General features: G+C 38.2%; 1 protein-coding gene across 1 annotated transcript; it reads right to left on the reverse strand.

The window, feature by feature from the left end:
* Positions 1–8,682: 8,682 nt before the first annotated feature.
* Positions 8,683–17,235, reverse strand: LOC106887557 (kynureninase-like). The gene is made up of 4 exons (XM_014941154.1): positions 17,166–17,235; positions 15,556–15,641; positions 11,881–12,111; positions 8,683–9,040 (listed from the first exon to the last, which is right to left on the reverse strand). Exons 1-4 carry the CDS (start codon positions 17,173–17,175, stop codon positions 8,888–8,890), a joined length of 480 nt encoding a protein of 159 aa, XP_014796640.1. The 5' UTR covers positions 17,176–17,235; the 3' UTR covers positions 8,683–8,887.
* Between the last annotated feature and the right edge of the window lie 87 nt (positions 17,236–17,322).

Raw genomic sequence — 17,322 nt, forward strand, 5'->3', positions numbered from 1 at the left:
GTAAAGATTCAATTAATTATAGTCCCTTTAGTCCATCCCCACACCCATCAGTTCACCTTTATTTCAGGCTTCGGTTATCAAGACCCTTCTAGTTCTTCTGAGCAAAAAGTAGTTGACCTTTAGGCCTGTTGGGAAAAGTGTTCTCCATGAGATTTCTTAATCCTGGTTTATTCTTCCCTAGGAACAGGGTCTGCAAAACCAACTTGCACTCATTAGTCATTTCTTCACAGAGCCAAGAGTTCTTTTTTATGACCTTTAACAGCGACAGTGCGAGGGAGGCACCAGCCCTTCTCCCCTCGTGCACAAGGTTGCAAATCTAAAATAGGAGACCTTAATGAAAAAAAAAATTTAAACATTTTAACTCCACAGCCTATGTCACTATATTATACTGAATGCAAAACAGCTGTTCCTAGCAGATTTGGCTTATAACAAGGGTAACGTAATTTTACACAAATCATTATGTTCATTATATTAAATTAATAGATTAAAATTAGACAGCAATGTTTTTTAAGACCATCTTACCCATAGATCTCTTTATATTCCAAGGGCTGGGTTTTTTTCTCCTCAGTATTCTGTGCATAGAGGACATAAATGATAGATCTCTTTATCTTTATATTCCAAGGGCTGGGTTTTTTTCTCCTCAGTATTCTGTGCATAGAGGACATAAATGTCCAGATCAGTAGAAGCATAAGCCCCTGAATTCATGGCTGTTGAGCCTCTTCCAATATAAGCAGCTGAAGGAAAGGTACTTAAGGGAAATAGAAAATGACATCATTTTTTTCCTGATCTTTTGAAGAATGAATTATTTTTTTTCCCATCCTACAGGAACAGATTCTGGACTAATTTTTCCTACTAAAGGCTTTAAAGTCTAAAATTCATCAAACATCTTGTCCTCAGAGACAATGTCATCCAAGTTCAAAGGATCTGTAGCCCTGCAAAACTAATGTCTTATTTCAGAGCTAACATCTTTGTTTTCGTTGAATGTTTGATTTCATCAAATTAAACCACTTCTTATACTTTCTATAAATGTGAAAAAAATAGAAGACAGAACCAAACCTCTTGATTCTCTGAAGAAGTGCACACACATACACACATATAGATGTACATATGTATCATATACAATCAATTGATATGTTTTTCTGTCTATTTTTCCAGGCTAGATTTAGTGTAGATTATGGGTTTTTTTACATAGTTTTTTGAAGAGTCTTTGAATTGCATCAATTGATATGTTTTTCTATTTTTCCAGTCTAGATTTAGTGTAGATTATGGGTTTTTTTACATAGTTTTTTGAAGAGTCTTTGAATTGAAAATAGTAGTCTTTCAAGGCAATTGTTTTAATGAACATCGTTATAATTAAGAACATGCTTTTTATAACTAAATATAAAAGGAATTTTTTTCAAGTAAAGTCTGGGTCTGATTACTGATGGAGAAACTTCAAGATCTTTTTTTGCTAAGCATTTCAATATTCATTCAGAAAAATGTCAAGATAACAGACTTTAGCATGTAATTTTGGTGATTCATGCTTTTTCTGGTATTTTATCACTTCAGTTTTAATATCCAGTTAAAGCAAGAAACTTTGAATAAAATAAGAATACTAATGAAAATGAAGCAGTCGTATGCTATGTCCAAACTTCCACAGAATATAGGATCTTCCAAAAATTGACACATAGCTTTATCCTTCATCCATATCTGATACAGAGCAATAGTCTTTGATTTATTAGTTAAATTTGAGAAGTTGAGAGTAATTTCTTAGTAAAATTTAGTGTACTTGTCACTCCTGCTTTGGTCCAAAAGGAGTTTAGCTTATCTAACTCAAGTTATTTCAACAACAGATGAAACTTAGATGTTATAGAGGTTTATAAATTCATTAATCTGCCACTGAACTATGTTCAAACTAGAAGTCATAAACAATGATAATGAATGGGATTTGCACATCAATTTAAGAGTCAAGTTCCACTATTTTTCAGTATGCCACTATACATGATGTATGCCATTATCTTAATAAGTTATTTTTTGCACAGCTGTATATTAAATAGGATATGACCTAGGAAAGTAGGAAGCACAATCAACCGTTAGACTCTAGAAACCAAGTGTGAGGTCTCAAAATGCACTTTAGTATGACTTCATAATCACTAAAACTGAAATACCTGACACCAGGAGGGTGAACCACAGAAATCACGTTGTGTCCTGAGGTTCTCTGCTGGGTGGAGAGGAAGTGAGGGACACCAAAGGCAGGCTGCACTGCCAGCAGAGGGAAGTAGGCTTCAGCAGCACTTTCCACAGCCCCTGCACTGAGCAGAATCCCTTAAATTTAGCAGTGAAAAATGTCTTTAAACTTTTTGCCAGTTCCCATTGGGCTCAATAGCTCTGGCATACTTGGCAGCACACCTCTCTGGGCTGAAGCTCACACTTTATCTGCCCAACCTCCCCAACCATGGCTCTACACAATTGCAGCTGTTGGTTCGCATCTACTCATAAAAAATGGAAAAACCATGGAATTTCCTTTGGCTGACAATGGTGTAACATGCAAAGGCCCTCCTCCCAAGTTTGTAGTCTCACTAGTGAGCTCTTCTTAGTAAGGCTGATGGTTTCACCACACACTTTTCTACCAGAATAACTATAATTGCTCTACTTGCTGCTGGGTTTTATCCAGTTGTGGTGTGCTAGGGAGGTTTTCTCAATACTTGCTTTGACTGGGCTGCCCAGGAGACCAAAGCACTGCTTTGGTCCTGGATCATAAGGAGTCAAACCTTCAATCCCCTATTCTAATAGGTGAAACCTTTTCCAAGCTGTTGTGCTGAATAACTTTTAAGATAGCCTATTGAAAATAAATTTATGTTATTAGTCATAATATTTACCCCTTGCTCATATATTCTACAGTTTTTAGCTTTCAGACCAAAACCATTTTTACAGTCTCAGTGATACAGAAACTCAGCTGTGGAATCAGGAAAAATAACCCTTTCAGAGGTGATTAAGAGAACCTGGAGGCAAGTGAATCTAGACTTTCACTCACAGACAATTTCTCTAAGGAGACCACCATATTTTTCTCTAGGAAGGAGCAGTACAGGAAAGTCTAGGAGCATCCTTAAAAGGAGCATCCTTAGAAGGAAACATCCACACATTCACAAGTTGCCCAATTGCAAGATGTTATGCTAAGAAGGTAAAAACTAGGGGAATCTATGGTCCTCTTGACCACACTGGTATAAATTCAATACTGTATACAAGAGAATTTAAGTACTCTGCATAAAGTTTCAACTAAAATATTAAAACTGCTTCTATGCACTATCTAAAGGATGAATATTTCTGAAAATTTATTTTCACATCCCAGGTGGAAATTCAAGTAAAACACTCATTAAAAAGAAACACAGTATCAATATGCATGAGATATGTCAGACATACCTTACTGCTAAAATAGGAAATATATCGCAGGCCTGTTTCTGTTGAGATTCATTAATGACATTTTAATAGCTCATACTTAACATCTTGTGCTCAAGTATCAGTGTGAACTTTGCAGCTGTCCTGGAGACAGCACCTTGCAACAACCACCCCACATCATGCTCTCCCCCAGACAGGAAATCAAGACACCAGGAAAATTTGCAAAGCAGCACAACTGCAAGTTGGACCCATGAGGCTCTGTCCATACACTGTTACCACAAACATGTGGTAACACCTGTCCCACTGAAGACGGTCTCTCCAGGAGGAGGGAACTTGATCTGTGTTGCAATAGGTGAGACCGTGAGCTACGCAGCAATCTGTATGGATACCTACACAACCTGTGCTCCACAGGACAGGTGGCATCCCAGAAGACATCATTTCTTTCGAGCTACAGTTGTATCTCTAGTGCTCAGATGCTTTCTTTCACTCAGAACGTGCTTCGTTATGAAGAAAGGATTGGAAAAATTTTAATATATATCTTCATATTTATACCTGACACTGTGATGATAAGACTGTCATTTGCTTTTATTTCAAATGAAGGGTTTTCAGTGCTGCTTTCCCCCATGCTTATTTCAGAAGCCTATATAAATCTTGCCCCACATGGGAGTCATTTTGAACGCATTAAATAATGATTTTTCTATGTCTCTCCCACTTTGATGTAGCCTCCTAGGAGAAAGAACTATCCTGGATATATGACTTGGTCATGTTTTAACAATTTGATGATCTTTTCAAAATCCTTCAATAAAATGTAAGTTTAAAAGAAAAAAAAAAATAAAAAATCACACTTAGTTGATAAGTTGATGCCCCATCCCCCACAAATGATAATGTAGCAAATTTTTTAACATATACTTTAAATTCACAATTCGTTTCTTATTTTTAAAGCTATTTTTTATCATTTGATTAATTGCTTAAAACTGTACACAAAGATAAAGGGAACTTTGAAATTCATACCTTGGAGTATTAACATGTACTCAGGACTAGATGTAAATGTCAGAGAGAAAAAAGATCTAATGAACTCTTTATTGGTGAAATACTGTACTACAGCTGCCTAGAATTTTAAATGATTTGTAGCTAGCTCCAAAGCAAAATAACTATAGAAGTTTACTTACAGAGTGGATTCTCATTCAGCATTTCTAATGTCTTCTTCCAGGGCAGATGGAAGCCATTTGTTTTGCTAGAAGTTCCAGCTACTTCATTTTGTTGAAGTTTAGTGGGTCCTTTTAATGTTAGCAAAATGTCCAGAAAAAAAAAAGAAAAAAGAAAGAAAGAAAAAAAGTGCAACCACAGAAGTATTTCTCTGTCTAGAAAATTACACGACCATAAGTTTCCCTTCTCCCTGGTGTCTTCTCTGCCATAATAATGGCTTCAGGATTTAAATCCTTTGCTCCTATTGTGACTTCAAAGCCTTAAAACTGCAATTGAATGAAGTAGTTCATCTGTCATTATTCAAATATGAAGCAATTATGATGAAATAAAGATAGAATTCCATTGAGAAATACCCCAATCAATTCTCACTTATATTTAACTAGAAACATAAAATGATGCTTAGAAGAGTAAGTTTAGGTAATAAAAACTTGGAATATAAAAAGTATGAATTACTGATCTATAACTTATTCATTTCTGACTAAGCCTTCTAAATATATTTCACAAATATTGACAAAAGTTTAAGCTTACAATGCAAAACTGTCTCCCAGTCGGTGATAAAGAATGACTAGCTTTTCCAAAACGTATTTTCATCAGTTTGAGTGCCCAGAGGTTCAAATGGGAACCTGCTGAGATTTTTAAGGGTCTCTGAGCAGGTCAGCTCCCTCTGAAATATCTTAGATCATACATGTTAATTGCATCTGGAACGAGTGGCTTTTATAAGTGAGTGTATGAAATAACATACCTACCTCAGCCATGTCTTCATTATATTGCTGCCAGTGCTTTGATGTCTACACATCCTGTGAGGCTCCTCTGTGGATTTAGTCCTAGATGCTTATTTTCACCTTTTCGACCACAACCAAGGCCAATTCCTACCCCTGAGGCTTGGGAATTTCCTGGGGAATTCCCACCTGTACCCAGTTGTATTTGGAAACCTGATCATTGTATAAACTAATATAGCTTTAAAAATTATTTTTTTTATTATTATTTTCCATTCTTTCTTCTTCTAGAATTTAACATATTACAGGGCCAGATTAGGTTGGGGGTTTTCACCCTTTCTTTCTCTTTTCCTCTTTCTTTCTTAATATACCAGTGTATAATAGTCTGCTGATAAATGAAAGCAAGGTGGATTCTGCTGTAGTCAGACCAAGGGCTCCCAACATTTTTCATCTTAATCTCTCTGAACAGGTCATGTCCTTTCCATTCTCAATCACGCAATAAGCTCAGATGGTAAAATAACTATATGTCATATCTTTTTTTTTTTTTTCCACTCAGAGCGGACTGTTCTTTCGGAAAACAAAAACATCCTTTTCTGCTTATGGAAGTGGACTTTGCCTTCTTTCTAGTCTTTTCATGGCAAAACAGGAAAAAATGCACAAATGGATCCGATAGTATTTTTCCCTTATGTTTTCCACAATTGCAGTGAGTTTAAGAGACCTGCACACTATTAAATTGTGCTGTGCTGAGAAAGATCACATACAACCAGCGATCTACATATTCACTTTTATCTTCCTTCATTTTGTGGGCATTTTATCACTCTACCTGGGTATCAATTTTCTGTCATCTACAGACACTCATGTCGTGCAGTTTAATTTGAAAAATGTAATTTCTTCAGACAATCCAAGAACTAAATGTTATCACAATTAGAAAGCAGTAGTACTTAATACTGAATTTTAAATCAGAGATGTAACTAGCAAGAAGCGTTCAGGGTATATACAATTAATTATTTCACACATAATTATTCCTGATATTACTCTAACTGTGATAACTTAGAGCATTTGAAAAAGCAGACTGTAATATTCTTTTTTTTTTTTTTCCACAGAAGCTCTTTCACTTGATATTCTCTCACTAAATAATATGTAAAATACTGACACCTAATGTTAACTTTCAGTATTATTCATTTCGCAAAACTTTTACTACACGTAGGGAAAGACCATGTGAAACTGGTGCTCAAGCTGCAATTTTCTTTCACTAAAAGGTAATATAGCCTTCCCTCACTTTTTGGAAATTATTTATATATATGACTATAAAAATAAGGAACTTTCATTATTACCTTCACAGCTCATAGGTAAGAGAGGGGTAATTCAGAAAAGCTTAAATAAGTAAGGTTTGATGCACTGAATTTAATCAAATCCAAATGCTTATTTATAAAGTCAGTACTGAAGCCTGAACTGTTTCTAAAAAAAAAATACTATTAAACAGTCAGTAATCATCTGTTATCTTTTGAAACCTGGACTGTAAAGATTCAGTGAGTACTTTACCTACTCCATTCGCTTTCCTCAAACACACAAGGAATTGTTTTCACAGTTTGTGAATGTAATGCAGATGCCAAAGTGTGACATTGAAATTCACCATTTATCTCCTTGTAACCTCCAAGACACCTTGTCCAAACCCTGGTGTCTAGGTGCTATTTACGAAGAGATTATGAGGTTCTTACTCTTCCTGAGTTTACCAAGGCCCAGTTGATATCAAAATAAGGCATTTTAGAGTATGACCTAGTGTCATATCTGGATTTATGTTAAGCTTGTCAAACTTTATAGGGCAGACATAAGTGACTGTTAGTCAGAGATGTAGAGCAGCACAAGTGCTTCAAAGCCACTGGCAGTGAATTAAAACCCTTTTCAATACTGTGGACCATCACAGTTTTATATTCAGTGCTTTTTTCATCAACAGTTACTTTATGGAAAGTGGTCCTTTTCTAAGATCATGTCACTTGACAGATGAAAGCAGCTATGCTGCAGATGCAAGTATAAAAATTAAGCTGCAGCCACTGAAATACAGAAACCTGGTCAGCCATACAATGACACAGTCTCAGCTGAATTAAAGAGCCATGACGTCAACGTAATCAAAACCTCTTGAGTGAGCCAGAGCTTTCCAAGTGATTAAGATTCCTGAGCTATTTTTTATAACAATATTCTAGTTTAAGAAGTTGTTCTTCCTCTTCACAGGTGCTAAAAATACCAACAAATGTTTAGTTTGCAGTTCTTTCAGCTTTTCCCTCCATATTACAACCAATGAAATAAGTATCACTGCAGCAGAGATTTTAAAACTACCTCTTTTTTTTTTTTTTTAATTTTAGAACATGGGTAGACATTTTGAAGTCTCTTGGGTTTCCTTCTGCAGCAGGAGATGCTCAAAGGGTGCGAAAATCCCAACCAGTAAAAATGTCCTTGAGCCAAAATGGTGTGGAGTACTCCTCACCTCTTCCCCCAAATCCTTTTTCACCCTTGAAATGGAATTAAAAGAAGTACTACCAGAAGTAATTTTCTAAGTATTTCATACCAAAACTCAGTCACATTAAGTATCATCAGAGAGCAAGTTTTAGTTGATTCTTCAAAAATGGTACATGCTGAATAGCTACAGACTTAAGAGTTCAGTTGCCTTTTACGCCAAGGTCTTACTTATGTCTTAAAACAACTGCAGGTAAAGTTTTTGTTAAATGTAAACAGTTTTTCTTCATTGCTTTTAGCTGTCTAGAGCAAATCACTGTAAAAATTTGGGCCACACTGTAACTTAACAATGAGATATTTTGCTGCTGCTTGAACAGTTCAGGGTTCATTTTGCCTAATCCAAAATAAGCCTTGTTAAAACTGCAGTAAGTGCTCCTATAGCCCTTCACACTGGCTTACTCGAGTTTAACATTTTCTCAGCTTTCTCAAGCATATCATCTCCAAGAAGACTACCTAGAAAGATAAAATGTTTTGTTTTAGCCAACAGCATCACGCAAAATAAAGGTACCTGCAATGTAAATTCATTCTTCAATTAAATCATTAATTAAACAAGAATTTCAAAATGTTGGGCCCTTTGAAAAATCTAGTATGCAGCAGTTAACAGTTTTTAAACAACTAATTATTCAACTTCTACTTTTCAAGTATACCATGTACTTTAAATAGAACTGATAAATTAAAAATGTAAATTGGACTGTATCTTTTAACTGTTGGTGATTTGTCTATTTTCCACTTTTTATTATGCATCATTTTTATAATAAAGAAGGGATTTTTTTTTCATTCCTGTTCTAGTTGATAGCAATTCTTCCATGCTCCTCAAAGCTAATGTAATAAAACTACATAAAATGTTTAAGAAAAGCCCCATTAAAATATACAAAGCACACTAATTCATGAAGTCAAAGTCAAAGCAGAGTGGAAATATGAGCTTTAATAAAACTATGTCTGTTGTAAATAACTATTCAAAGCACAGTCATTTTTTTGCAAATTGCATGGGATGTAGCTCGGTCTACTCGAAGGGAAGAATCACTCAGCGGGATAAATGCATCTTAGTCAGAAATAGATTAAAAGATACAGCTGAGCCATCAATAAGAACCAGATAGTGCAGTATTGTTTGCTGTTTGTTTTGAAGATGTAATTGCAGATCCCAGGATTTCAATAAATCTGTGCACATCACGGAAAGAATTGTAGAGAGGAACTGGGGCAACGCGAAGAGCATTTGGTTCTCGCATGTCACACTGCAAAATAAAAAGGGAATGCTTAGTAAATTCAGGTCACTTCATATTTCTTTGTCAGATTATATTTTTAAATGTCATCTTTGTCTTCATGGAACTACAGCAAGGAAGAATGTCTGAACTGACAAGGAGACACATGGAAAAATTTTCGGACTCCTAAGAAACTACCATGAGGAGTATTATTGTGAAGAACGTAGCAAGGAGAGTGGTGTGTTGCCTAAAAAAGGAGGCAAGGCTTAGGATGGACAAGAATCTAGCAGTACCACAGGGGGCCTCAAAACCAACTATGTATCCCCATAATCTATTTTACCACCTACAGGAACCCATAGTTGAAGAGACACACAGGTGACAAAAAAAGCCACCACAAAACAGAAACTTGCCAGTATAGAATCATAAAAAGGTTAGAGTTCAAAGGAACCTTAAAGATCATGGGCAGGGACACCTCCCATTAGACCAGGCTGCTCAAAGCCCCATCCAACCTGACCTTGAACACCTCCAGGGGTGGGACCTCCACAACTTCTCTGGGCAACCTGATCCAGTGTCTCAACACCCTCACAGTAAAGAATTTCTTCCTAATATCTAATCTAAATCTCCCCTCTTTCAGTTTAAAACTGCTAACCCTCTTCCTATTGCTACACACCCTAATAAAGAGTACCTCTGCATCTCTCCTGTAGGCTCCCTTTAAGCACTGGAATGCCTGTATAAGGTCTCCCCAGAGCCTTCTCTTCTCCAGGCTGTACAACCCCAACTCTCTCAGCCTGTCTTCATAGGAGAGGTGTTCCAGCCCTCTGATCATCTTTGCAGCTCTCCTCTGGACTAGTCACAAGAGAACCATGTCCTTCTTATGTTGGAGGCTCTAGAGCTGGATGCATTACTCCAGGTGAGGTCTCACCAGGAAGATTACAAAGCAACCTACTACACCACTTAGACACACACAAGTCTATGACGTTCAAAAAGGCCAAATGCACTTGGGTCACAACAGCCCCATGCAGTGCTACAGTCTTGAGGCAGGAAAGCTGCTGGATGGAAAAGGACCTGGGGGTGTTGGTTGACAGCCAGATGAATATGAGCCAGCAGTGTGCCCAGGTGGCCAAGAAAGCCAACAGCATCCTGGTTTTTATCAGAAACAGGGTGGCCAGCAGGACTAGGGAAGTGATTGTCATCCTGTACTCAGTGCTGCATTCGAGGTGAGGCCCCACCCCGAATACTTCGTTCAGTTTTGGGCTCCCCACTACAAGAAAGGCATTGAGGTGCTGGAGCGAGTCCAGAAAAGAGCAATAAAGCTGGTAAGGGGTCTAGATATGAGGAGCAGCTGAGAGAACTGGGGTTCTTCATCCTGGAGAAAAGGAAGCTCTCTACAACTACCTGACAGGAGGGTGTAGTGAGGTGGGTGTCAGTCTCTTCTCCCAAGTAACAAGTGATAAGACAAGAGGATATGTCCCCAGGTTGCTCTGGGGGGAGGTTTAGATTTGATATTAGGAAAAATTTCTTGATTGAAAAGGTTATCAAACATTGGAACAGGCTGTCCAGGGAAGTGGCTGAGTCACCATCCATGGAGGTATTTAAAAAGAGGTGTAGATGTAGCCCTGAGTTTAGTGGGGGACTTGGTAGTGTTAGGTTAATGGTTGGCCTCAACGATCTTAAAGGTCTCTTCCAACCAAAACAATTCTATGAGTCTATGTTAAACAACCCTGGTCCCACTATTACAAGTAAAAGTAATATTGCATGGCTTGCATTATATTCCTTCCCCCCCCTCTGTGAATTTGAACCTTTTGCTGAATGGAATAATCCTTCATTTTTGAAGCATATTACTGCATCGCGAAGACAAGCCAACAGTGTAAGGCCCTGTGCCCTCTTAAAAGCAGCAGTTCCTGGAATTCCCTGGCAGCACCAAAACAGCAGCATATTTAGCAGAGAAGAGTTGCCCTTTGGGGACACAAGTCACCAGTAGAGATAAAACCCATATATCATTTATATGGCATTACGCTATCAGCCTCACCTCCCAGAACTTCTAAATCACCAAATGTATAGCCTTAAATTCAGCTTTTAGTCTTTTTGAGCAGTGCTCAGCGGTAACTATGCCATTACGTGGCACTGCCATTCAGGGGCCTCTTTTTCCAAGTGCTAAAACACATGTTCAAGGAAACAGCAGCTTTTTAATTCCTACACTTTGATGCCTCACAAAGAGCAAGGGTTTGGCCATTTTCAGAGTATGAAAGGGACCGGTGGAGGCTCAGAGCTCCTTGCCATCATTGGGCTGTAGGTGTGAGAGTTGTGGCGTTGAGGATGGTGAGCACCCTTTGAGCTCTGCTGACTGCCAGCACCCTGGGGTGGCACAGATCTCCTCTTTGTGGTCTCTGGCCTCATGCCTGGACCCACCGCAGGGTTTCTGGACAAACACATGGAGCAGGATAGGCCTGTGCAGGCAGTAAATTGCACTGGACAGAATGACATATTCATATTTGTGTTTTTCCAGTGATTTGGGGTTTTTCTTTCTTTTTTTCCTATCTTTCCTGTTCAGCTCCATAATGCCTCCCACCGTAATGCACCCATAAAGCAGATCTAACCTCAGTAGGGATTCCTGGGTGCTCCCTGCTGAACTACTAGGAATAAATCAGTAGGGAAAGGACAATATACAGACTAACAAATAATTTATAAAATAACTGTACTTATTTCATTATTTTCACAACTAAAGATTGAAGATGCTATGTAAGCAATTTTTATCATTCCCCGTCTTTTTTGGCTTTATATGAGATTGTATTTGCATAAAAGTAAAATTATTACTTTGTTATGGTATATGTTCACAAAACAGTGCATAACAAGATGAAGTTTGATTTACTCACAGCTACTCCTCTCTTCTCCAGCTCTTTAAACACAGATTTGATTGGAAGGGAAAAAGATAGTGTGAGTTGGCATCCTCTTTCCTCAATCCGAGATGGCGTGATTATTTTTACGAAGGGCTTCTCTGGCTTTGTTTTATCCTCTTTGTAGTAATGTCTTATCAGGTATTCCAAGTAACCAGTCAGGAGAATGGATTTCCTTCTCAATGCCTTCATTGTAGTTTGACCAAAAACCTATAATAATTTTAAATTATTATAATGGTAACAAGTTGCTATAGAAAATAAAAAGGAAATAAGGAAGACTAAAAGGGTAGCAGATTTCTCTGTACATTATCACTAGAATCAAGCGGTAATATCAGACAGACATTATACATAAACATGGCAGAATTGGGCTTTTGAAAACACAGGATAATGTTATTACTTTAGATAATGAAAGACATTTCTGTCTACTATTAGAAAGTTTTACACACATCCATATCTGCATAAATTAACTTGCACACAAAAACAGTTTGCTAAGAGAGCATCATTTGCATATCTGAAGAGGATCCATAAATTCCCTATACGCACAACAGGGCTGCACGAAACTCAAAATCACATACAAGTTTTTCCTTGTATGTACCTCAAGGAACAAAAATCAAGGGTCAAGACTGAAACATCACGGCTGATCTACAAATTCTTGTCTTTAAAAACACAGAATTGATACTAATGTATTGACCTTACTGTTTTAAGTCCTGTACAGGCTCTGTCTTTGCTAGTCTGCATGAAGGTAAAATAGTCACTTGATTCTGGTTTAGTAGCTTTATGCTCTTACACAGCTACAAGGACTGGTGAGCTGCAGAAACTCAGAACATCATGAGGCGTGCAAAAGTGATTGCTTTAAAATTTCAGTGCTATTTTACCACACAAACGAGAACAAACAATGTGGCAGAAGATGTTGGGAGCAGGAGAAGGCAAGACAGTTTCTGCTTATGCTCTGGAAAGGCTCAGTTACAGGGAATAATGGAAAATGTGACTCCAGAAACAATTTATCCCTGCTTTCCTCAAACCCTCCCTTTTCTTCTTTCCATGCAAGTAGCTTCAGGGAAAGGTGACATGATATAGACAGGCAAGTACCCAATAGTCACTTCAAATCAGATTCTGACATGTAAATACAATATCGCATCTCATGGACAATTATGCCTCCACAGAGGCATAATGGCAAAGTTCCTGTATGAAAATCCGTGATCTTCACCCTCAAGAAATCACGGCTCCACACTGCAAGAGTAACACTTTTAAGATTCCTTATCTCATTACCTGGAAGAGTGTATAAAAAGGTAACTGAGAAATCCTACTTGAAATACAACAAAGTCTGGTTTCCAGCAGCACCTGGAAATCACTCTTTTGCACAATGTCCCAAGTATTACTCCATGATGCTGTCACAGCCATTCGATACTGCACAAAACCAAAGGGTTATCAAGAACTGGAACAGGCTGCCCAGGGAAGTGATGGAATCACCATCCCTGGAGGTATTTATAAGATGGGTAGACGTGGTGCTGAGAGACATGGTTAAGTGGTGATTTTGGCAGTGTTAGGTTTATGGTTGGACCCTTCCAACCTAGACAATTTGATGATTCTATGTTATATGTGTGGAAGAAAATATGGCTGCTGTAAGACTTTATACAAAGGCAGTGCAGTCATAGAAATTAATGTGACAGGGACAGAGCCACCAACAGTCACTATTTGTACGGGTCAACAAAAAATCCAGAGGTGCTTCCCTCTCTGCACAGGCCAGCAGAGCGTGCACACAACTGTTCAGCACATCACTGGAGGTAAAATGGAGACCTGCCTCCTGCTCCTCCGGGCTTTGCGGCAGTTTGAGGGATGGCTCTCCTTAGGCTGCCTGCAAAAATCTGTTTGCTCAGGCTTTGTGCAAGGAATATTTGGCCTCCTGGGTGAAATTTTTGAAAAAGATCTTTTAAGTGTGGCGGTAGAGTGCTCCCCTTTTTTCCATAAAAGGGAGCAGCTACCGCCATAACAGTCATTTTAAGCATTATTGAGGAATAACATGCATTAACACTTGCAGTTTTCATTGTTTCCATTGGAAACACTGCCTTCTGCTTAATGTGTCCCAGTGAAGGTGGCATGCAATTTCACTAGCCATCTCTTGCCAGACATGAAAACTGTTTTGTTTCCCACTGTATTAGAGCAATTAGCACTGGGAAATCCTGGCTGTGCCAAAAGGTAATGCAGGCACGGGAAGGGGAGGCGATGGAAACGGCTCAGCCCTCATTGTTCGAGGCTCCCTGCAGTGGGCTAAATGACAGCAACCCACACAAACTGGAGCACTGACAATCTGGGTCATAGCAGAATAGCTTTCAGCTTATCTCGAAGGTCACATAAAGTTTAAAAAAATATATTGGATGTTTAAGGACTAACAAAATAAATTGTCAGGCAGAACAAGAAGGATTGCTGTGCCCTTTGCAGTCCTTCAGCGTTGCATGGAAGCTGGAGAGAGCACAATTGGCAATTTTCTGACTTTGTTTGCTTAAGATACTGTTTTTTCAGCAAATAAAGAAGAGGGACATACAGTGTATGGACATTTCTCTTTTTTCCAGCATCAGCTTTGCCATGGCACTAGCATTAATGGAATGCCAGCAGAAATAAATTTCTCCCATTTATTCTGATGGCAAAACCTTGGTAACCAAGGCTGGTTTGAAAAGCAGCTTAGGAAAAATTTTAATATAGTAGCATATAGATGGGAAATCTATGTAAAACCATCCTTTTTAGCCCCAAAGACCTAGAGATCTGCATCCATAAGTAAATACTACTATGCCTGGACGTGAAATGCAATGTGATACAAGGTGTTTGGGAAAGAGCTGCGTGCCTCCAGACAGGGCTGAATCTTTCTCTCCAAGGTGGACCAAAGGGCTTTCAGCACATGGGTCACCCCTTCGTAGCCAGGAATGAATTAGGTGAGTATGTCAGGATTGCCTTTCCCACAGCCGTGATCACAATGTTCATACAGAGATGGGGCTGTGCTCCTTTGGCCACCAAAAAAATAATGGTGAAATGAAGCAAAACCCAGTCTGGAGCTATACCATGCTCATTAATTCCCCTTTTTGGGAAGCATTCAAAGACAGCTTCTGCCTTTTCTGTTTATAATAAAAGGGACTACAGCAGAGTTCTCACAACCACTGGTTCAATTTAGACTCCAGGACACCCAGTAGCCACATCCATTTGCTTTCATAAAGGAGCTAAGCCTGTTTTGCCCAAGATAATATACATAGAACCATTTCTGATGCAACTTTTTAGAGCTTTGTGGTTCCTTCCTAGGAAAGTCTCTAATGGCATCCTTTGTACGAGTTGCACCGAGTCAAGCCCAGAATATCTCTAAGGGTAAAGCTGCTGTTTGCACTGAGCCCCCAAAAAGCTGGGACAAACCCAGTGCTGGTGCTCAGGCTTGGTGGGACAAACCTCATGTACACTGGGTCCAACACCAAAGTTTGTGAGAACAGTGGAGGGATGACTATATTTATTAAAGGGTTAAGGGGTTGTTTTCTTTGGTTTTTATTCCTCCTTCCCCCTTCGCTTTTTAACTATTCTGCAATTTTTTTTTAGGGAGACAGCGGTAATACACATAGCACTCATTTAATGTTTTTATACTCCTAAATTCAGGCTCAAAGTAAAGCAATTACTTACCTCTAAACTAGCTTGCAGAGCACAGACCAGTAAAATTGGAGGATTCGATAACCGAAACCCATTAATTCCTTTGCTTAGTTGTAATTCTGGAAAATGAATAACTTATATTAGTGTTTTTGATTTCTTCCTCTTAATGGATTGGACGTTATCTTGAAGTCTGTCCTCATGCAATAAAATATTTCACTAATGTGGCCTGTAGGAATCAGTTATTAAAAGGAAATAGTAATCTATTCACAGCTAATACTTTTAACTTCTAGAGAAGCCAAGTTTCATCCAGCAGAAGACCTCATTAACAGCTTCATGGGAACTAGAGAACTGCAATTAATTTGTTAAACCCACCAAAATTAATTTGTTTAAAACCATCTTTACACTTGAATCTCTTTTAACACTGGCAGAAACCAGAGAAATTCCAAGTCAGCAGAGGCGTGCTCGTGTGGACCCACGGTAGATGAACAGGGAATCATGTTCCTTAACTTTATTAAACTGACGAGACACGTGGGAGACTGCATATGCGGCTAAGTGTAGCTTCAGGCCACCTAGACAAGTTGCATAGACTTAAGGCTGTGAAATTTCACAAAATCTATTTAATAAATCTATAAAAGCCTGGCTGTAAGTTTTGTGTCACTATTTATATTTCATGCTCCAGCACCAGAGCAGGAGGATGCTGCAGAGGAAATGCTTTTCATGCACAGCAGACTGGCTAATTTTATAACGATCGTTGCCCAACTTCTCCCCTATAAACTGCCCATGGAAATGAATAAACAATATTTTTCTTCTTCTAACAGTTATTTCAAGGCAATTTGTGTCTCCTGCCGGCTTTCCATAGTGCCACTCTCTTACTTGTGGTCAGAAAACAAAGAGCAGACTGAGGCTATTAGAGAGGTGTTCTCCAGCCAAAGTCACATCAATAGGCTCTGCCACAGAAAATTAAAAATATATTAAAAAACACAGGAACCAATCAAACCAAAAAGCTCCTTTCTTCTCCTGATCCCTCAGGATATTCTCTCTGCCATACTTTCTGTATGGAGCTGAACAGTCTAACTGTCAGACTCGGAAAGGAGTCCTCACATCATACTGGGACAATAAATATTTAGCTATTTCAGAGCAGGTTTGGTTTTGTCATATAACCCATCCTTTGCTAGGGGGCAAGGGATTTGGAGATGCTGAAACATTAGTAGTATTTCATGACTTATGTCAGATTGCCTCACCTTTATTTATATAATTTCTCATTAATTCCAGTGGAAGTAATCCTGAAGTAAGATATTACCCAAGTGAATGATAGCAGATTCTCACTCCTCAGAGACTTATGTGTTTAATTCACTGACATACTTTCAAACTTTCATCCATATTCTACATCTGCATTTTGAAAGTATTTCAGCAAAATATCTAGAAGCAGACAGTCAGACACATATGCCCAGAGACCAAATTTATTCCCATTTTTACCTTGTTAACTCCACTGCATTACATATTTGGGATGAGTTTAGCTTAAAACCTTTAATATAAGTGCAGAAATTCAAACTTCTATCCTTTCTACTCAAACTACTATAAAAGTGAAGCTGGTTATTTATATACATCAAATAAGGTAAAACTGTAAGTGTAAAAGTACATACTGTTTTCCATGAGGAATCGTGTTTTGAATTCATGACCCCACCAGCCGATTAACCTAAAATTTTGTAAAGAAAGTAAATTAATAGCAATCTTGGTATAATATATTTTCATTTACATTTCAAATTGAAGAAATATATACGTAAGATTAAGAAGTATATA

Source organism: Calidris pugnax, unplaced genomic scaffold (assembly GCF_001431845.1).
Source record: "Calidris pugnax isolate Ruff unplaced genomic scaffold, ASM143184v1 scaffold60, whole genome shotgun sequence".
Classification (NCBI taxonomy): domain Eukaryota; kingdom Metazoa; phylum Chordata; class Aves; order Charadriiformes; family Scolopacidae; genus Calidris; species Calidris pugnax.